General features: G+C 38.6%; 1 protein-coding gene across 1 annotated transcript in view; it reads right to left on the bottom strand.

Annotated features, from left to right (window-relative positions):
• The window catches only part of LOC145980249 (dipeptidase 1-like), a 256811-nt gene that overhangs the window by 125263 nt on the left and 108579 nt on the right, over positions 1-22969 (bottom strand). The window contains exon 3 of the mRNA XM_083113259.1: positions 19520-19694. Coding sequence (XP_082969385.1) covers positions 19520-19694 — 175 coding nt within the window. The remainder of the gene's footprint in view (positions 1-19519; positions 19695-22969) is intronic.

Here is a 22969-nt window from a genome sequence, read left to right as displayed (position 1 = left end):
TAAACAAAATTTAATTTATTATTTGCAGTAGAAGAAGAAAATAGAGTAGTTGAAATTTTTATGATTTTTATAGTAGCATATTAAAACTTAAAAATATAGTGGGTCCCTTTCTTTATTTTATTAAAAGAAAATAACGAATTGCATTTTTTTTCCTCAGATGAAATGATCAATTAATTTCATATTCTCTATTTTCGTATACTATAGTAAACATTGAATTGTATATTGTTCATTTTTCCCAGCTGAAATGATCAATTAATTCCCTATTGTCTATTTTTGTATACTATAGTAAACATTGAATTGTATATCGTTTATTTTTCCCAACTGAAATGATCAATTAATTCCTTATTGTCTATTTTCGTATACTATAGTAAACATAGGGTTGTATATCATTCATTTTCCCAGCTGAAATGATCAATTAATTCCCTATTGTCTATTTTCGTATACTATAGTAAACATTGAATTGTATATCGTTTATTTTTCCCAACTGAAATGATCAATTAATTCCGTATTGTCTATTTTCGTATACTATAGTAAACATAGGGTTGTATATCATTCATTTTCCCAGCTGAAATGATCAATTAATTCCCTATTGTCTATTTTTGTATACTATAGTAAACATTGAATTGTATATCGTTTATTTTTCCCAACTGAAATGATCAATTAATTCCTTATTGTCTATTTTCGTATACTATAGTAAACATTGAATTGCATATCGTTTATTTTGCCCAGCTAAAATGATCAATTAATTCCCTATTGTCTATTTTCGTACACTATAGTAAACATTAAATTGTCTATCGTTTATTATCTTCAACGAAAATTATTAATTGGACCAATATTCATTACTTTCAATTCATTGTTTACAGCCTTAGAGGAATGACCATTCCGTGTACTGCATAGAAGGTGTCAGAGAATATAAACCTTGCAAAACAGTTGAGTCATCGGCATAGTGGTTCGAGTATCAAGCTAGAACGACAGATACCCTAGATTCGAATCGTGAATAATGGTTGTGTGTATGCGTCATTACTTCATCAGTTCTTACTGTCACGATACATTGTGATCTCGAGATGCATCCCTTGAGATCACCTTACTCGGCTGTGCCTAAATTCTTCGCACGGCTGGAGCAAGACCGTGCATAGGAGCAGATAGAGGGGGTGGGGGAGACTCGAGTGAGCAGAGCGAACCAGTACTCGCTAGTAACCGCAGTCGCTTCCCCCTCCACGCAATCCCATTCCCTCTCGCGTGTTCATTGGTGGAGCCGTCTCGCGTCATTACTTGCGCAGAGATTTGTTTTCGTTCGCTTGCTCCAGAGATAAGCTGTACAGAAGGATGTATCAAAAAGTAAGGTGAATTTTCGATTTATTGAAAAACGTGCATAGAAAAAATATGAAACTGTAGTATGTTCGACACATGGTATCACACTAAAATTCGACATAGGAACCACTGCCTTCGTGGGCATATCGTGTGAGGTGGGTCAGGGAAATGCCCATTCGGTGGTGTTTTTGGTCCTCAGATTTTTGGGCACCCAGCGCACACACTTTCCTGAAGCCAAGTTGGTCATGGACGATACTCCTCACTGAACCTTATGAGATGTTCAATGCATCAGCAATATCATGCAACCTGACTCTTCTGTCTTCACGAATCATCGCATCCACGTCTCACACATTGATGTCGGTGATGGACGTTGCTGGTCTGCCACTTCTGTCATCATCTGTCACACTACTCCTACCACTTGCAAATGAGTTACACCACACATACACTTGTTTCTGCAACATAACACTCTCTCCATAGACCTCCAAACAATTCTCGATGAATTTCAGATGGTTTCTTTCCCTTGACCCATAAAAACTATTAACACTGTGCACCTCCTCCTTGGAGTAATGTTCAAGTCATTGTGCCATCTTTGAATTGCTCTAGGTACCAGATGGGTTGACGTAGAAGGCTGTAATTGCTGTCAGACTTGCATCACCTTGGTATCCGACACATACAAAAAATTTAATTAGCTACACAAAATACTCTGGGTTTTACAGACAAATTCACCTTACTTTTTGATACAACCTTGTACTTTCATGTGATTGACCATTAGGTAAAACTCTTTTACAGAGGAAACCTTGGAAGTAGTCCTAAGATAATCCTACCCCGAATTTAACGAGTACTTCAGTTAAGGCTACTCAAGCTGGTAAAGAACTAAGCTGTTAAAGAAATCAGGTCTGCTACTGTAATCCCACTTTCCTCCACGTGGACAATTTCCTGCCCATCCCCGTACCAGAATAGGACATGGGGCCTTTTTTTTCCCTACTAAACCCACACATGCACCGCTATAAAATTTACAAGTCAAACAGCCAAGCATTAAACGGCACATCCTGTCCTTTACATTAATTCAAACAGATGTAAATTACTGTACAAGACATGGTCCTCCCAATTGATTTTAACTCTGATTCTCCAAGCTTCTCGACTGCGGGATAAAGATAAAAAGATTCGGGGATCTCGTTTTTTGACGGACGGAACGAAAAAAAGGGGACAGAGTGAAAGAAGAAAGATGAAATTCGTTCTTTACCTCTAAGAACAAAAAAGCAGGGAAATTCTTTTAATCTTCACCACCTTTCACCGTCATGTTCGTGAAAAAAACGAGAGGGACAAGACAACGCGGAGAGGGGGGGCTGACAAAAGCCCCCCTTGCGAACTAATCTCATTCAGCTGGTCTAGCAGGGACTCTCCCCCCTCTCTCTGTCTCTGCAGAACGTAATGGATTCCTTGTGATTAAAATTTTTCATGTTTTACATCCCCTGTTCGCTTTCGCTTGTAATTAGAACCGTATTTCACTTTCAAATTCGACGTTTATTTCCTTTATGTTAGGACTTCGTCCATTGGAGTGCACAGAGTCAGCAAGAGAGAGAGAGGGAGAGAGAGAGGAGGGAGGGAGAGAGCCTTCTCTAAGTGAAAGATGATCTCCGAAAACACAGAAAGGGAATCAAAAGGAGATAAGGAAACCGTTGTGGTGAGTCCTGGCTAATGGCTTTCACGCATTAGAATAAAATCTTCTCTCCGCGGGGGAGAGTTGTTTTGTAAATGTGTTTCGCGCGCGAGAAAAATCTTCACGAGATTGTGATGATACTCCACAGCAGCGCTCAGATCTAAATCACGGAGTGGTTATCACAGCTTACCACGGCGACAGGGGTCCCGGGTTGGAACCCAGGCCTCAGTATGGGTGTTCTTTGTGAGTGTCCCTTCATTAATTTCATCATATCATCACTTCTCGCGCCTCCCCGACGGCATCACGTCAGCACCTTGTAACCAAGGGGTCCCGGGTTCGATACCCACTGGAGGCACATAGTGGTTCGGATCCCACTTCAAGTTGTAGGTCCAGTCCCAATTAGCCTATTTGTGCATAAAAGAGGACTTAAAACTTCAATCTTCATCTTCACGATTAGCCAAAACTGGAAGAAAAGCGACCTATAATAAACCAAGTCAATTAATGAGATCTAAGCCACACTATGGTCAGGAGTGTGTCAGGATAAACAAGTTAAGTTTGCTTGATCTCTTCAGGGAGAGAGAGAGAGAGAGAGAGAGAGAGAGAGAGAGAAAGAGATAGATCTACACTGAAATTCAGCAGTAAGGCTACATGTACAGCTCACCGCTCAGGAGAAGATCCTTGACGGAAGTGAAGTGACGTAGAGGCAGGCGATTCCACTATTAGGGCCGGGGGGTGTGCACCCTGAGTAAAGGAACACATGTGGGCTCGCTGTAACCGGTGCAGCGACGCAAGTCGTTTAGGGTTACCAGAAGTTCTCTTTTACCCGGACAAATCCTGTTTTTCGGGTACTAAAAATGCTACGGGCGGGTTTTTAGGAAAATTTGAAAATATCCGATTATTTGGGGGCGTAGACAACCGCTTAACTTCAAGATTAGTAACAAAATGTTATTTGAAAATAATTGTTAATATTCTTTCCGTTTCCAATTTCAAAGTAAAGAAATACAACACTCTCAGTTGCAAGCGCAAAGAAAATAACCTTTTCTTGCAACAAAGAAAAAGTGTTGGACCTTTGCGTCTCTTCTGTTGTCATCGCCGCGCCGCGTGAGGTTTTGATTCCAAAGCATTTGTGACATCTACCGCGACTCTTGGTGAGCAGCAAGTTTCTGGCAATAGGTAAGAATATGCAATTCGCCACGGCTTACTTTGATTCGAGTTTCATGACAGAATTCAGAAATAAACAGTATTTTTTAACTGCCGTACTCTTAGTTGTTACATGACAGTGGAGAAGTGAAGTTCTGTCGATCAGCGATCTGAACCATGCCAAAATGCAAATGTGTTTCTAGTGACGTCTTACAAAAACGGTTTCCTGACTTTAGGCCTGGAAGAAAAACACTCCGAGGCAGAATGTCAATTTATGTTATTCTTTTAAAGTAAGAGACCAAGCTTCACAACCGTATAATATTAGGAGCATAGTGAATAAATATTAGAATATTAAGATATTTGCGTACAATGAGGCAAATTAGTTATACGGAAAAGGTGTAAAATTATTTTGTGATCTATAAACCCACCAAAACACCAGTAAGCACAAAACGTGTGTCTTCGTCTAAAGTTAACAACATTTTGTAATCTAAAAATGCCTTCTTTTTTAAGTTTGTCAACTGGTAACCCTAAAGTCGTTTTTTTAAAATTCTTTGAAATGCAGTCTAAATAATGCACAGGATAAGCAATACAAAAGTATTCTGGCCACTGAAAGAAAAGCAGCAAACTGTTGCTACGGACACACGCTCTGCGTGATTGACGCAAATCAACTCCCACGCACTTCGAAAAGCCGCAGCGGAAGGCTTCCTGCTACCCCTAAAATCTGCAAATGGACCGGTCCTTCCCTTCACCCCCGCTCCCCCGTCTCCCCTCGTTTGGGGATCTTCTCGTGAGCGGTGAGCTGTATAGGATCAACCGTAGTTGACAGTTTTTCTGTACAGAGACACGTGTCTCTCCCCCAAGTCTGTGCAAGTCCCTTTCCCTTTGTACTCGTATTGATGTTGCTACCCTCTCATATCATGTCTATCCTCATAACCTTCCAGAAAACAGGAGGAGCTTGGTTATTTAATGAATTTTCACCTCAATATATGCATTTTCATGTAATATTTATTTGTATAATAAACGCCCCTTTACAAACTACCCCCGCGTCTCCCCATTACTTTAATGTATCAGCGTGTGTGTAAGGGGACGACCTTACAACTTCCACGAAGTACAAACTCGAACTGTATTACAACTTAACAAGCTCTGGCGTCTGTACTCACACCCAATAGTATTCTAATAGTATGTGAGCCTATTCTTTCCACATCTCATGCATCTTCCTTTAGAACCGCAACTTTTAGCATAGGTACGGGAACTTAGCCTTCGGATGCTGTATTGCTTCTAATCTTGATAAGAAGCGTCTTCACACAATGAGTTTTAATTAAGAGGGATAATTTTCTTCAAGACCTGCCCATCTTGTAGTTATTGATAAGATGCTTGTCTCCGTATATAAATATGGATGCGACTATCCTCAGAGCTCAGTCACCCACAATTTTAATTCCAATCAATCAATCAATCAATCAGATGATAATATGTATTACTACTTTTCTTATTATACTTCGCTTCTCTGCCTCTCAATGATAACAGCAACACCAACGCTGTGGGCGAGGATTGAACCCGGAACCTTCGGCCACTGAAGCGGCGAGAATCCTTAAGCGCTAATAAACATAATGTATTTGACATATACCGATAATACCAAGAAGGCTACATTCAGGAAAGTCCAAACCCATTTAGCTCCCCCAATCAGCTTGCACCTTTGGAACAGCCATAACTAGTTTAGAAAATTGATCATAGATGGAAGCAGTCTATTCGCAACGAGTTAATTGAAATTGCAGGCGATTATGGGAAACTCTTAATAGCGCGTTCGCAGCCAACAAATTAATTAAATTCTCCCCGGAATCATCGTCCATGAAAATGATTCAGGATGAAGTGAACGTCATTGTAGATGATCAGATAATGATTGACGTCAATGTTGAATTGATTATTTGAAGTATGATTAGGCTATATATATGGCGCAACGGAACTTTGTAGATGTAGATGAAATGTCGAATGTAAGATGGTGTATGATAGAAGTAATTGCTTTCACTGTTTCCATAGGTTGTCATAATGTCAGTTACTTTCAGTGATGAGTAATAAACGCCATTGATGGCAAGGATGAATCGTTTTCCATAGAGTGAGAATAATATTATTTTCAAAATTATCAACAATTTCTGTAGGTGTTCATTCTGCTTTACCCTTTTCCGTCGTTATTATTCACCTCTTAGTCTTTTCATGATCCTACAAGGGTGGAGGCCTTATACTAATAATTCCCATGTTATCTTTACAATTAATTACACCTAGATTATTTGTTTTAATACTAAGTTGAAATATCTTCTTAATCACTTGCCTGGTCCCAACTATATAGCGATTACCTCAACGCATGTAATACCACAAAGGTTCTTGCTTTGAACCTTGTCAAATGCGAGATTATTATTATTACACTTTACGTAGCTTTACAAAAACTCTACGAAATACTGAGGAAACACATAACAAAGTAACTGAGAAAGTCTTAAATTCTGTGCATTGTACAGTTCCTTGTTACCGCCAAAGCTTTATTTCACTAAAAAGCGCGCCAGTCATCGTCTGAGCAATGGACAGCTAAAGCTGATTGGCTGTATATCTCACGTGTTCTAATACGTCAGAAGTTTTGGCGGGAAGTGAACGGTTTCTATTTCCGTGTATTCAAGAATGAATGATAATTCACATTGTTTCAAGACACAGTGTGAAATAATATTACAATGCTCACAGCAACTGTTTCTTGAGATTACAGCACCGTTAGCAGTTTTAATTAACATAATTAACAGCACCATTTACAGGCGGCGACATCTGTGGATACAAAATGGCGCTAAGACAATCAAAGGACCATAAAAACCTTCGGCGAGAAGAATCAGGAATTTTTATAGACTCTTAAACGTTTGGACCAATAGCATCACCGCTCTGTGAAAGCGGAGGGAGGTTTAGGAAAGCTCTCGGACGTAGCCAGCGCTTAACAGTGAAAACTCATCCACTTCAAGACTATTCCGAGTGGCGGCGCTCTCGTCTCAAGACACTCTTCCAACTTCATTCCGACGTCATTGGAAGATCGTTCTTGACGTTTATGACTTCCGAACCTTGCGGCATTTCCCTCGGAATGGCTCGCTGTAATACGAGCCTTGAATGGCCACTTCTTTATAACGGTTGCATCGCCTTTATCGGGCACTTAAGTTTTTTAGTTTCTCCTCCTCTCACGCGATGGCAGCACTGTAACGCAATTTGGTCTATCTCCCTTAAGCCTCGATTCTTCATAGTGAAGGAGATGAGACTTTATCCTTCTTGCAGGCAATTCTGAAGAGAATTAAGACGAAGGGGCGTCAGTTAAAGAACCACAATTGCTCTTAAAACAGATGTCGTAACGAGCTTCGCTCAGCAACCACTTCCCGTTGCAGCTTCGTTAAGAAGCTTGGCTTCAGTTAAGCGTTTCCGGTGCAGTAACGTTATGGAAAAAATCTTGATTGTCACTTGATAATCGCTGTTATTTCCAATTGCGTTTTTGTTTGCACGCCAACGTTTTGGTAGGTATATTCTGTGATTAGTAGCAGTTACAACTATCACAGATTGATTACTGAAACGTAATTTCTGTGACTTCTTGCTTCTTGTGATTTTATTGATGCAGGATCACTATTTACGATGTGATAAGCAGGGGATATTTGCCAATAATAGCTTAAGGGCCGCACAAAAACGAGAAGCTGGAAGGGCAGAAAATACAAAAGATCATGGACTATTAACATTTCTTAATATTGTGATAATAGCAAAATAAAACAAGATGTCAAGTCCTTTTTACTTGCTTCTTTAATGGAAGAAGGCAGAAGGAAGGAATTTCTAACGTTTAAATAAGTTCCTACAGCATAACCATATTTTCAGTACTGTATTTTAACTGGGGTGTAAGCCTGTTTGGCAGACTTCAAAGGAAGCCGCGCTTGGTCACGTAGTAGTGCTCGAATATAAATAATTGTTTCTCGAAGAAAGATGGGATATTATTGAAGCGGGAATTCACATTTTACATACCCTTTACACACAATGTCAATAAAGATCTGTGACGATCACCGGTCAATCATTTGCACCATTACAATTCATTCATAGATATTTGGAATTACAACACGAAGGTGAAGATACAACTTATAAGGGTCTAAGTATTAGTAAAATAACTGAGCAATATGCAGTTCACTATTACCTATATTTCCAATTCCATTACATCCTGCTACACAATCACTATTGATTTTCGTTTCGTAGCAACGTCAGAATTCTAAACATTATTTCATTTATACAGCGTTTAGCGCAATAAATAACACAAAACATAATTAACGTTGTACAAAGTAGTTATTATACATTTTTTAACTGTTAATAGAAAGTGACATGTATAATATGAAATTAATGATTTCAATAAACATATAATTATACTGTGCGGATCCACAGGACCGTCACAGCTCGTATTTGAAATGGGGCACGTGTTTATCTAGTATTTGTTTACTGGAGGGTAGCATGGGAAAAGTCCGGGCCAGCGTCCGCCACTGTCGAAATTCCAGCAACGTCATTATTGCGTAATTTACAATTTAGGTGGCGAATTTGCACAAGAATCTACACTGTGGATATTGCTATAAGGAGATACTATGTGGCTGTTTATTGTTGTTTGTCAACCTTTATACCCATTTAAAGCGAGAGGGATTAAGCCCCATCACGGCCCCACTGATTGCAATTATCCTGCGCGCAAATATTACAGCATTTCCGTTAATAGTATTGTACGCAAATTATTAATGTAATGCACCGCTGTGCATTTGCTTTGCGGTCGCTCTGATTTCGTCAGTGGTGGCTCTCAATTATCTCACGGTCGAACAATTGCCGTAATCTCCCCTGGTTCTCTTTGCTTTGTAGTTACATTTTTGTAGGAAGCCTTCCACCACGTGTTGCTGAGAATTGGAAACAGAGGCAAGGGCTAGTTACCTGATTGTATGTTCCGATTGTAGTTCTAATTTCCACCGCACTCCTCTCCAGTTGTCTTCTAGAACACACAGATTCTTATCATCTCATCTCAGAGTATCGGGTTGTGTTAGGGAGATTTCACACCGAAGCGACACGTCTCTCTTCAGGATTTCACCAATAGAAAGCAGGCTGTGGAATGTTGTTATTGATTTTAACACCATTAAGTCTTGTTTCGATGATATGGAAAACTCAATATGCTGACCAAGGCAGAAATTAATTTTATTATAAAACATAAACTAAACGTAACGTTTTAACCTTCTAGCAAGGTCTTCTTCAGACTCTGCACCAAGTAAAAATGTAACAAGGTACAAAACAGGACGATATATATACACAAACATTACTCCCCTCCAGTACAGTTGACAAGGGAAAGCCACCTGCTAGGATTTTCCAGAACAACTTTCTAATAGTCTGGAGGGGAGTAATGTTTGTGTATATATATCGTCCTGTTTTGTACCTTGATACATTTTTACTTGGCGCAGAGTCTGAAGAAGACCTTGCTAGAAGGTTGAAACGTTACGTTTAGTTTATGTTTTATAATAAAATAGATTTCTGCCTTGGTCAGCACATTGAGTTGTTCATGTTATTGATTGTTTCGCTCCTAAGCGACAAGTATCGTTTGTCGTTTCGGTCTGAAATCTATTTGTGTACTAGGCAACATTTCTTCAGAATTGGAGTAACGAACAAAAATAGATGTGAATGTATTTGGGAAAGTGCAGACGCGCAACATATAATACTGGAATGCCCACAAATATAATAGGGTCAATACATATGAAGTGGTACAATATGGTTGCTTGACCATTCTTAAAGAAGTATTTTTTTGTGTTTTGTGAGCCTCATATACAGGGTGACTTGTAATTAGAAGTATTCCCTGAAAGGGGTTAAAGTAGAGACAATTTGCAATAAATTTACCTATATGATACCACATCCGAAAATTAGTAGTTTTCGAGATAATCGAATTTCTATCGCTTTTTTTAAAAATGACAATTTTCCACATAAAAAGATGAATTGAGAGAAAAACTGCTCATTGTATGGCATATATTTCAGCGTTTTCTGATAGCCAACAAAAAAGTGGTTCGTTGAAAAAAAGGTTTTCCCAAATAACAATCTCATGTAAGTAACGGGTGGGTCTAAACTTACAAGTGACGATAAAAAAAATGCACTCTTAGTTTATTTGGCAACGTATTAATAACATAAATGGTATGACACGAAACGTACAAATTACTTAAATTACTTCCTTGAGTCATCAGCAAAGCGTTAAATCGGGGGTTCGAGCCGGCCAGGGAATCGGGCCGCCTCGGCCAATCCACTTCTTTGGGTAATTTTCCTCCAGCCAGTGTCACATGCCCAGGCAGAAGTATGGATGGGCGTCATCAACAATCATTTCATCGAGCCATTTTTCCTGCCCCAAATCTTAAATGGCATCATCACTTATGAACATTTTTTGAGGAACGGGATGGAAATGTTGTTGGAGGATGTGCTTCTAGCTACAAGATGTGACGTGATTTACCAGCATGATGGCTGCCCAGCTCGATCCCCCGATCGATTTGACGCCTTGCGACTTCTACATTTGGAGACACATGAAAGACTTAGTTTACAAGACACCGGTAAACTCGCAAGAAGAGCTCAGGGAGAGAATCTTAACAGCTGGTCAACACATCAAGGACACCATCACATCACGAGTTAAGAGTTCAAATGTCCGTAGAAACCTGCGTGCCTGCATTCGTAACGGAGGTGCCCACTTTGAGCAAGACGTGTAATGTTCTTTAATTGTATTGTTCATTGATTTCATTCACATGAAGATGAATGAAGTATTATTTCTTGTATACAAATGTGAATGTTAGCAACATTTGTACCTTGTTGGATAGCAGATGTCACAAGGAAGTAATTTAAGTAATTTGTACGCTTCGTGTCATACCATTTTTGTTATTAATACGTTGCCAAGTAAACTAAGAGTGTATTTTTTTATCATCACTTGTAAGTTTAGACCCACCCGTTACTTACATGTGATTGTTATTTGGGAAAAGCTTCTTTTTCAACGAACCACTTATTTGTTAGCTATCAGAAAACGCTGAAATATGTGCCATACAATGAGCTGTTTTCTCTCAATTCATCTTTTTATGTGGAAAATTGTCATTTTTTAAAAAAACAATAGAAATTCGATTATCTCGAAAACTACTAACTTTCGGACGGGGTATCATATGGTCAAATTTATTGCAAATTGTCTCTACTTTAACCCCTTTCAGGGAATACATCTAATTACTAGTCACTCTGTATATTTGCTAGTGTATTTTACTTTATATTCTGTGTCACTCGAACTACTCCTGCCTTAGTTCTTTTATTTCCTCTGTCGCTATTAACATTGATTCTGATAAGGGACGGTATTTTGGTTTCAGTAAATTTCGGATATAGCGAACCAATTATCTGAACTAGCAGAGGTTCGTTATAACTGGAGTTGACTGTATATTATATCAACGGCACTCATGAATATTTTCAAGTTCATAACTCGTGTGAATTAAATAGATTCATGCAGGGCGGAGAAAATAAATTAAACAAGATGAATAAGAAATCGTCAGACTTAATATCTTTCCGTTTGTCTAAGACAGGACAAGTCAGGCGCTCTAACTTTAAGGAACGAAAAGCTCTCGTGTAAAAGAAAAAAGAGAGCGGAAAGATCCAGACGCTTCCCCAGAAACTAACTCAAAATTGTCTCCGAGAAATCCACCTCGACTAATTACCCCATTAAGAAAGACACGGGGAAGGGGGAAGAAAGAGGAACGGGACTTATTTCATCCCTTCCTGGAAGAGTGGTCTCTCGTTCTGAGGTAGACAGGAAGAAAACTAGTTTCTCGCAAGTTCATATCACTCGGCTGTGGAAAGCAGGAATTAAGTTACGGTGCGGGGAGGGGAGGGTGGATTCAATTGGAGGGTGAAGATAAACTTAAGTGTAATAGTTTTAGGGTGTTAATCAGAAAAGGTTTAAAAACTGCTGTAGCAGAGGTACGAAACAGTAATTTTGCCTGTATTATTATATGGATGCGACACTTGGTCCCTTACATTGAAAGAGGAACATAAATTGAGAGTATTTGAAAATAAGATCCTTAGGAAAATCTTTGGACCTAAAAGGGATGAGGAGACCGGTGAGTGGATAAGGTTACATAATTTAGAAGTACATAATTTGTATTCATGTCCAGATATTATTAGAATGATTAAATCAAGAAGACTTAGGTGGACACGAATGGGAGAGGAAAGAGGAGTGTACAGGATTCTTGTTGGGGAAACCTGATGGTAAGAGACCAGTAGGAAGACAAAGATGGAGGGATAACGTTGAGATGGACCTGAAGGAAATCGGTAGGGATGGAAAAGAGTATATAGATCTTGCTCAGGATAGGGACAGATGGAAGGCCTATGTAGATGCATGTACCTTCGGGTTTAATAAGGCTAGAGAATTAGTTAGTTTTAGTTCGTAGCAGTGGTAACGCAATGAATACTGTGGCTATATAATTTGCAGAGTTAGTTACTTCAATTAACAAATGATCCCTAACTGGAAATCGAATGCAGTTGCCTTAACCACTAGGCTATCGAAAAGAAGACCAATCAATTCGGACATAAATGAGCTCAATTTGTGTCCTCAATTTGTTGTTTTAAGTCTACTGTATGCACAGATGGGATAATCGAGACTGGACCTACAGTTTAAACTTGGGCCGGATCACTGTGCATCCACCTGGTATCGAACGCGGGACCCCTTGATTACAAGGCGACGATGTTACTATACGTAACCGTGGAGGCTCAGCAGGGAGTTTAAATTTTTCCTGAAAAGTGAAAGAAATTCTTTCTCACGGGCGAGCAAGAATTTAATTTGCTCCTTATCTCTGATGAACGAAAATCAATTTTTCTAAGTGGTTGCCAGATAGGGCTGCAAGCCGCAAACTTCAAGAGAACCTCTCGCGGCCAGGTATAATTGACGTCACGACCCTGTAACTATCCGCGGCCCGGCGGTTGGGAAACACTGGCCTGTAATATTATATTTATTATTATTATTATTAATTACTATTATTTAAAGTAGTTTACTTAACATTGATTCTGTGACTATAAAAAACGACTATTTGCCATAGATAATATTCCCCCGCACCCACTTGATGTTTTGGGGCATTGGATTCGTTGTTGCCCGCTTGTCTTTTGTGGTTGTGTGTGTGTGTGATAGGCTAGGTAATCAAGAACGGGTGGACGACATTCGAACTCGTCACCAAACTTCCCGGAGTCGAGTCTCTGCCTGAATATGGATGTTATGTGTGATTGTCCCATTGTTCCTTCATAAATGTCATCAAATCATCTATATCGTTGCGATTATTCAGCAGAAAAGCAACGCTAAATAACAAAAATGCAAACACATACTGAGAACTCAATATGCTGCCCAAGGCAGAATTTTTTTTATTTTAAGTGATAAACTACACGTTACGTTTCAACCTTCTAGCAAGGTCTTCTTCAGACTCTGTACCAAATACAAATGATATAAGGTACAAAACAGGAAGATATATATACAAGAATCGCTCCCCTCCAGACACAAGAATACTAGAAAGTTTTTTATCTGGAACATTCCTTTCCAGGTGTTCCAGCAGGTGGCCTTCTCCTGTCAACTGTTGTTTCACCTGACAGGCGATTTAGAAAAACATTTCCTTTCGTCTGGAAAGTGGTTAGACTCCTTATCTCACTCTCTTTTTCTTTATTCTTTCTTTCTATATTCCCCTTCATTTTTTCTCCTTCTTGTCCTTTCCACTCTTTCTAACACCTTCTTCCATTCTTTGTTTATCTTCAGTCCCCCATTCTAGTTTATTGTGTCTTCTTCACCTTTCTTCTCTATTTCCTTGGACTCCTTCCATTTTCTCACTCGTATTCTCTTCTCCCTTCCTATCTGCTTAGCCTCATCCTTCTCTCTCTCATGTGCTTAAATATCGCATTTCTCTCTCTCTCTTAAGTCTTACATCATCCCTATGTTCCTTCAACCTGTCTTTCATCATCTTTTTTGTTTTTACTCTGTACACACTCTGACATTCTTTACATTTCACTTCGTAGACAATACCTTCCTCTTCCTCTTCTCTGTTTTCATTTTTCTTGTTTGCATTCTAAATAAACAACTTTCTAATAATCTTGTGTCTGGAGGGGAGTATTTTTGTGTGTATATATATCGTCCTGTTTTGTACCTTGTTACATTTGTACTTGGTGCAGAGTCTGAAGAAGACCTTGCTAGAAGGTTGAAACGTTACGTTTAGTTAATGTTTTAAAATAAAATAAATTTCTGCCTTGGTCAGCATATTGAGTTTTTCGTTATCATGGAAAGAAGGCTTAATGATGTAAATACATACTCATCGTACAACATGAGCAAACTTTCACGTCACGTAGAAAACAAGACACGCAACTTTTCTTAGCAATGTTTTGCTCGTTGAAGTCTTACTTCCACTCTGTCAGCCCTTGAAAGAGGAAATTTTCTATCCTTTATGTATGCATCCATGCTGCACAGATTCAAAAGGAGCAAAGCATTGATGAGGAAAGTTGTTCGTCTGGATGCCCTGTACACGCCGTGAAAGTCTCACAGTGTTGTACAGCAACAACTTGTGTGTATGTGTGTGTAAAATATTTTTTTCAAGTTCTTTATAAACAATATAATCCATATAAGATTCTTTCCCCTGTTATTACGAAGTGTCCAATTTATGTTTTACTTCCTCTACTACCCCGGAAGAACCTTCAGTGAATGGGAGTTTTCGAGAAACTTATGTTTTCCTCAGAGAAGCACAAGAAGAAGGGGATACCCCCTCCCCCCCAGGTAAGAGGAAACATTGCGTCGATGGAGTGACATGTGCAGAAGGAATCCTCCCCAAGGCGATCGTTGGCGTACGACGGGGAGGGAGAGATATTCCACCCCATTTCCCTCAACTTCAGCGTTAGCTTGTTTCGGGACTTCATTTCACGGGAGAGGGGACATTCTCCACAACCACAGACCGAAGAGAAGAAACGGAGATTTCTCATGGAAGTTACGTTTCCTCGAGAAAGTCACGTTCGTACTACGAAAACAGATTCCGGCATTGATTTTTCTATGTTCTTCGGTCGAGATCTTGTTAGCATTTGGCATATAAGTTGAGGCAGTGTGGAGGGGTGTGTTCCTCATGATTCTGAGAAAAGGGACTGCTACTCAAATGTTAAATGTTTGGTAAAGGTTTGTTTGTCAGTTAACATACATAATCGATAACGGACCACCTGTTTAAAGTGGGATCTGAAAGACTGAAACATGGATGGGAATCAAACAAGAAACGCCACGGTTAAAAGGCGAGCCCGTTAATCACTAATCTATCCAACTTCTTGTTTTCATTGTTTTGCCAGCATCCAAATACACCATAGAAATTTTTCCGATTCACGCCGATACAGAGATAGAGAGGAAGATGTGGAGAAACCGAAAAAGAGGAAGAAACAGGAAGAAGCAAAAAACGAAATGCGAAAGAGAAAAACTTAGAAAGAATGAAATATGGATAACGTAAAATAGAGAAAATAATAAAGATAGAATGAAGGTAAGTGAAGGAATGAAGATGGGAAAGAGATGGAGAGAGAAAGGGAAAGGAATAACAATAGAATGATGTTAAGAGACAGAAAACAAATAGGAAAGAAAATGAGAGAGAGAAATTGAAATGAAGATAGAATGGGGTTGAAAGAAGAAACGTAAGTGGAAAGGGGAGAAAAAGGAATAAATTTGGAATGAGGTTGAAGGAAGGAAAGAAAGTACGAAAGAAGAGATATAAATAAAAAATAAAGATAGAATAGGTTGAGAGAAAGTGGGAAAGAGGAGGAGAGAGAGAAAAAAGGAATAAAGGTAAAATGAGATTAAGAGAAAGAATGTGAGATAGAGAGAGAGAGAGAGAGAGTGATAAAAGAGTAAAGATAGAATGCGGTTAAGATAAAAAAGTGGAAACTAGATGGAGAGAGAGAGAGTGCGAATGAAATAAAGAGAATAAGGTTAGAAGATAGAAAGAAAGTAGGAAAAAGAGAATGAGATGTTGTAGTAACAGAAGAATAAAGAGAGAGAACTATAGAAAGAGAAAAAGAAACAAAAGATATGAACAACACGTAAGAGGAGATTGTCAGCCTTCAGCTCACCCAAACGACATTTTCTGCTGACGTCAGCGCACTGCTCGTGACACTGAATTTGCAATACCCACATAACCCTGATTCTCACAATCCACAAATCCTAGGCAAAAAAACGCAAGTCTATCTCAAGATCAAAGCCAATACGAACAGAAAATACATTATAATGCAAGCGACTACATTGTGTTATACTCCGCATGCATTCAAGGAGAAGAGATAGAAATTCCGGAGAAAGCATGGGTCGACAAACGAAATCACGTGATCAAAGCAAACGCCGCCTTAGAGAGGAACCAAATGAAATCACAAGACGTCGAGGTTAAGGCCGCAGGATATGTTCTGAGAGATGCTGTTCGTTGCTAGAATAATGGAAATTCCTCCTACAGCAGCAAGAAGTCCTAGCAACATGACAGGCCTGCAACAAATGTTGTGTAAAGGTTGTACTTTATGGCATTTCAAAATTAAAATTTTAGATTTTTAAGAATGAAATTTAGAATTTTGTAACATTTAGCATTTTGTAGAATTTCGGCCTGGATGTAATTTTTTGAGCTAACCTCAGTGGCGGAGTGGTTAGCACAGCGCACTACGACGACAGATCATGATTGTTCTCTGTGGGTTTCCTTTACCAATTTCACCATATCACTCTGTTACGTTCCCCGGTTTATTCTCAATGGATCAACTTACTTTTATTCCTCGACGGCGAGCCTGAGACTTATCAGCCTACTTTAAAGCCCTCAGGTAGTGGGAAATCAAATAAGGATATGCTTACGTAAACCTTGCTAACTCTCGCACACCAAAAATATATTTAGATGTCAGTTAATGTTAATATATTACACTTGCACTCACAATTAAACTTCTTATTACAAACACAATTGTATTAAGATCATAATAGTTCTTGACTACACAAATTAACACATTCACATTTCCAAAATCACTTCCATTATCCAACAACATTCATAATATCCTCTCACCTCACAACCCCACAATCAAATGTTTTAAGGTTAGTCCATAACCATAACAGACTACCCAATTGAACAAAACAAATTACGTCATCATAGACAATTAACATATTAAACACTTAAAAATGAGACAATAAGTGGGTGCGTATCCACTCCTCCTCATCGTAGTGATTATCCAAAAGTGGAAGAAAAGCATTGCTAAATAACTACAATCAAATAAAAGTGAAATCAGGTAATTATTTTGGATGGTAAAAGGGTCAGTGATTTGACTAGTGGATTTTTTAGACTTCTCGTGAAATTGACTAAAATATAATAAAGAAATACAAGCAAGACTGTAAGATAGAGAATGAAAGCGAGAGGAGATGAAATCAAGATACAGTAACAGCTACTCTGCAGAAGACAAGTAATAATAAGTAACAGAGGGACATTGAGAGGAAAAAATGATAAACAGATATCTAGAGGGAAAGACTAGATGCAAGAATAAGGAGAATAGACACGAATAAAGCGCAAAACAAGATACAGTAAAGAAAGAAGAATATACAACGAGGAAGAGAAAAGAAGGGAGAGGGGGGATTTAGTGGGTTTGAGAAAGATGAAGCAGAGAAGTGGAGAGGAAGGTATGAAAAAAGAGAGAAAGTGAGTAGTAATTAGAGGGGAAGCAATACAAATACTATATGGAGAGAAAAATGCGAAGAGAGATAGACAAAGAGAACGAGAGAGATACACAAAGAAGGTGAGAATGATTTATAAAGAGAATTAAAGAATCAGAGATAGTATGTCCAACACTTTGCAAATTGTGGTGGAATTGATGTCCTTGGGGAAAAAAAATGTTCAAATCTACGCCATCGTCAGGTGAAGGGAAGTAAATACTGTTAATAGAAACTTTTAGTGTTCTTTGTCGCTTAAATACATTACTTCACAATATCCATGGAAAAGATACAATATAATTCCACAAATTTACACTGTCCCATTTGCACCCACCTTGTCGTATATTCCCACTTGCTTTGCCCAGTGACACATTTGGTTTATCGCCACTCACTGAAAAGGAGCTATCCGCGGTGAAAAAAAAGAGGATCGTGGAAAATACACAACAGCTCGCTTTGTCCGTGCGCGAGATAATTCACAAAGAGTCAGATCACAAAGAGCATTGACATCACAAAGAATTTATAAGTTTATCGATAACGAATTAAATATTCTTTTTGCGTTCACACCCCTTAACTTGATTTGGTTTAGCAGTCAAGCACGACCAAACTGCCTTCAAGGAAACGCTTTTGCATTTGCGAAAGTCAAATTAGAACTCATTGCTTTAATTTTTAGTGCTAAAGTAATACCTACAGTTAATGATCCCCATCTACATTTTTCTCACCGTACTGGAAGTTAGATTTTTGACCGTTAGATGACTCTGTAGCTTTTCCAAAGCAGAAATTGCATAGATAGAAAAGGAACATAATTCTCAAAAGAAAATATTTTTTAAACTTTTAATTCGCAAATTAAACCGCTTATGTACCATGAAATTCAAAATGTATGAGAACTTGAAATTCTAAGTTAGAACTTGTACACTCGACTCAGTTGTGCCGCAATTCGTTTCTTTATACATTATTTATACATTTCTGCATAGCATTATTGTCCATATTGATCGCCGATCGATGTGTAATTAGTATTTAATTTACCTTAGTGAAAGTGAAATATTTAGAGTTAGTTTTACAAAAAGTTAAAATGAGTGTATCAAAATTACGTCGTATAAATTACACGGTACTAACACTAAATTAGATGACTGTATAAGTGAAGAAAATTGCTAGCATATACGAGGGTTGTTTCAAAAGTTTTGCACACTACGCGTACGCGACTTGTGGTACAATTGTCGCACAACTGCAGTTTAGAACGTGTGTGCGTGTGTGTTTGAGAGCTAATTTGTCCATGTTCCGAATGTCTTGAGGTGGAAGGATAATAGAAAATGAGGTCATTTGATTGGTTGAATTACGTTATTCTACGTCGCTTTTGATGAAGGCACACTCACAAGGAACAACCGTGTCCAGGTTGGGATTCGAACACGGGACCTCTGTCGTCGTAAAGCGATGTGTTTTCATCTCAATGTAGCTACTACACACCTTAATATATGTGCAATTAACGGATGCTGTTTCAAAGAAGGTTGAAATTATATATTTATTTCCTATCAACCATTTACATTGGATTTTTTAAATAGGGGGAAATCTTTCTGGTGAAAATACCACTTTGCTAACACATTTCCGGTGTAAAACAAGTAACAACTGAATGACGACGGTAATATTGCAGCGCCTCTATCGGAAAAGTTGAATGAATTGTTAGTGCTTACCCATCTATCAGTGGCACATCTCGCAGCATCTTCCTTACAGCCTCTAAGTGGTTGGAATGTCCGTCGTTCCTTCTTAACCTGATCGCTAGGGGAAGTCCCACGCCCACTCCGGTCACAGCCAAGAGAATGAGAAACATGCAGATTAGGCACCAATTTCGGGCTTCGAACACAGAACCTGGGAATAGAAAGAAGAAGAATAATGTCAATTGGCGTCGGAAAAAAATACGAATTTATAACACAATTATGTAGGAAAAGCAGCAAAGAAACGCACACATGCTGATGCTTTATGTACAGTGGGATCCATGAGTATTATCGTGCAAATTGTCCATCACCATGTTCGTGCACTTTATTTCACCCAATAAGAGCTTCAAGAATTAAAAGAAAACTCAAAACAAGCTGTTGACAACTTCTGCACCAACATACATAAAAATCCATCGCTTAAAAACACACAGGATGTAAGAGAAAAATTAATGAAAATAGTCATGGACAATTTGCACGGTAATACTCATGGATCCCACTGTACGAGGGCCTAAATGCATGTGGGGTGTGTTAAGATATTATTATTTACGCTTCACTTTAGTTATACAAATTTCGAACGACATTTATTCATAAATAAAGAATAAATAACAAGATGTCTTTTATTTTGCATGTTTCTAAAAATGAGTTCTATGAAAACATCCATGACTGAGAGATAGCAGAATTGTCCCACACTGCACATAATTATGAATTTAGAACCTGGTGCGTTTCAACAATCACAGAATCTATCAATTATTGTCATGCATACCGTAAATGAAATAATAAATAATAACAAGATTAATGAAATTGTTAACTTTTAAGCAATGCGGTTTTGCAAGAAAATGCAAGGGCCTTTTCTCCAGAGAACAGAAGGAGGACATCTTGCGAGAATTTGTTAAACTAGATTGACATGAATTACTAGCAGTGTTCGAGAAGAAGCTTCACCTTTCGTGAATTATTTTATTAATTTTGCGTCTCTTGAACGAACTCAAGCTTGCTTACATATTTTAAAAGGATTAGAAATGTTTGTCAGTAAATGCTTCTTGCGACAAATATTGTCATATAAAAAAGATAATCATTCTCGTCGTTACGATTTACCCAAGAGGTAAAAAAGTGAGGAATAGAAATGATAAACATACCAACGACATGTGACATGACTTAAGTTGACCCTCGCATGCACGAACCGACAAGACATTGCCTGTATTTGGTAAATCTACCATTCCACCAAATTTCATCTTCATAGTTCAATCAGTTCCTGAGGAGAGGTGCGCGAGAGACTGCACCGAAACCCAATAGCGTTTCCCCCTCACTCTGATATCGATGCTAATGGTTGTTTGTAGTCCAACCCTGTGTAAACTCCTAAACGCTACTCTGACGTCACAATTAACATCCGATAGTCAATTACTGGATGGCCATCTGTGAAATTGTCCCGTATCGCTCGGCGCCATGTATGTGTCATGTTTTCTTACGGAGCAAAATTGGGAGAGCGAGTTTCCAGTGATGGCAAATTGGTTGGACGCTGGTCCTCTCTTACGGCCCCGCTTTTCTCTCTTCTATGCGATATTTATGAGCAATTCCACATACGGGTGAGCACATGCGAATTGAAATGGAAAAAAAATGAATTGCAGAGTAACATAAATTAAAGGTATTTGAATATAAAAACCTTAGGAAAATATTTGGACCTAAAAGGGATGAGGAGACGGGTGAGTGGAGAAGGTTACATCATTTAGAACTACATAATTTGTTTTCCTGTCCAGATATTAATTAGAATAATTAAATAAAGAAGACTTAGGTGGGCAGGCCATGTGGCACGAATGGGAGAGGAAAGAGGAGTTTACAGGATTCTTGTTGTGAAACCTGATGGTAAGAGACCTGTAGGAAGGCCAAGAAGAAGATGGAGGGATGACGTTGAGATGGACAAAGAAATCGGTAAGGATGTCAAAAGACTGGATTGATTTTGCCCATGATATGCATAGATGAAAGGCTTGTGTTGCTGCAGCCATAAACCTTCGGGTTTAAGAAGGCTAGAGAGTTAGTTAGTTAGTGTGTTGTGCTTAAAAAGTTGTAGTGAGCGAAGAGGGAAGGGGTTGTCTATGAACACAATATGGTTATTAAAGTTCCGCAAATCAGAGCGCTCTGGAGCCCTTTCGAAGCATCGGATTGCGGTGAAACTATGTACATAAGCTATGGTGACCATGAAGAAGAAAATGCTGACGAGACATATACTTCATATTTTTACCACCAGGTGGAAACGTGGCGCTTTCTCGCTCTGTTGGTGTCTCTTTAATCTTTTATGACCCTTCCTTTGCTCCTTTCAACTACAGTACTTCTTTATGTTGATCCCTCTTTCTTGTATGCCTTTACTTATCTACCTTCTTTCTCCGCATTTTCTTCTCTTCTTCTTGCTTACTCTCCTTCTTATTGTTTATTCTTTCTCTATAATTTGTCTCCTGTTTTCTGTCATCTTTCCGCTTATTCTCCCTCGCGCTCTCATTTATTTCCATATTTCCTTAGATGAAGAATTAAACGAACATACGTATGATTCACACAAAGAATAATGAATGTCTCTTACATCCAAGATCACACTTCATATACACACACAAACTTCTGGGTTCGCTCTCTGGAAGATGCACATGGTGCAGTGTTTCGGATGCCACTTTGAACTGTAGGTCCAGCCCAGATTACCCCGTCTGAGCATAAAGTGAGCTTAACTTTTGACATGTTTTGAATGCATAAACTATATATGGCCTTATCGATTTTTTACATCTTTCCAGTTTTGTAAGAAATGAGGTTGTGAGAAGAGAAAATGAGATTAGTGAGAGAGAAGGTGTGATGACAGGAGAGAGAGAGAATTTCTTTTGAAACAATCATTCCTTTCACCATCGTAAACAATGCTGTCAAATATTATTAAATTCCGTTGTTCTTCTAATGTAATACGAGCAGGCAAAAATTACATTCTTTCCTTGAGAAGTTTGCAGTTTTCTTCTGTGACCGTTGTGACAGCAGAATGTAATGAAGATATATCCAGGAGATAAGTCAATGAAATCTCTAATTCGTGTTTTCTGTTTGGAGTTTTTGATTAGATTAGCCGCAACGGCAAACAAGAGAAGACAGATAGATGAAGAATGGGGAAACGGTGCTGAAGACGACTGAAGATAATTAAGGAACTGGAAAATAACGTGATCGAGAATCGAGTGAATAAGATTTAGGTTGTAGTATGCTTCTAGACATTGTTTCAGCAACCGGAGACGTCACAGCCAATCAGAGGGGCACGTCTATATGAATTGTGGGTAGTAGCATTTATTTATCTCATGAAAAGCCCTAGTAAGTAGAAACTAGATTGATAGATGGCACTGATTTTCCTGCTTAATAGAATACTGCATAGAGATTAGTAAATTCATTAAAGTTAGTAAAAGCTGTGACCTTAAGCTAGCG

The sequence above is a fragment of the Lepisma saccharinum genome, chromosome 27, assembly GCF_977018435.1.
Source record: "Lepisma saccharinum chromosome 27, izLepSacc3.1, whole genome shotgun sequence".
NCBI classification, from domain to species: Eukaryota; Metazoa; Arthropoda; class Insecta; order Zygentoma; family Lepismatidae; genus Lepisma; species Lepisma saccharinum.
Note: the sequence above shows the minus strand (reverse complement) of the source record. Positions and strands in the feature narration are given on the sequence as shown.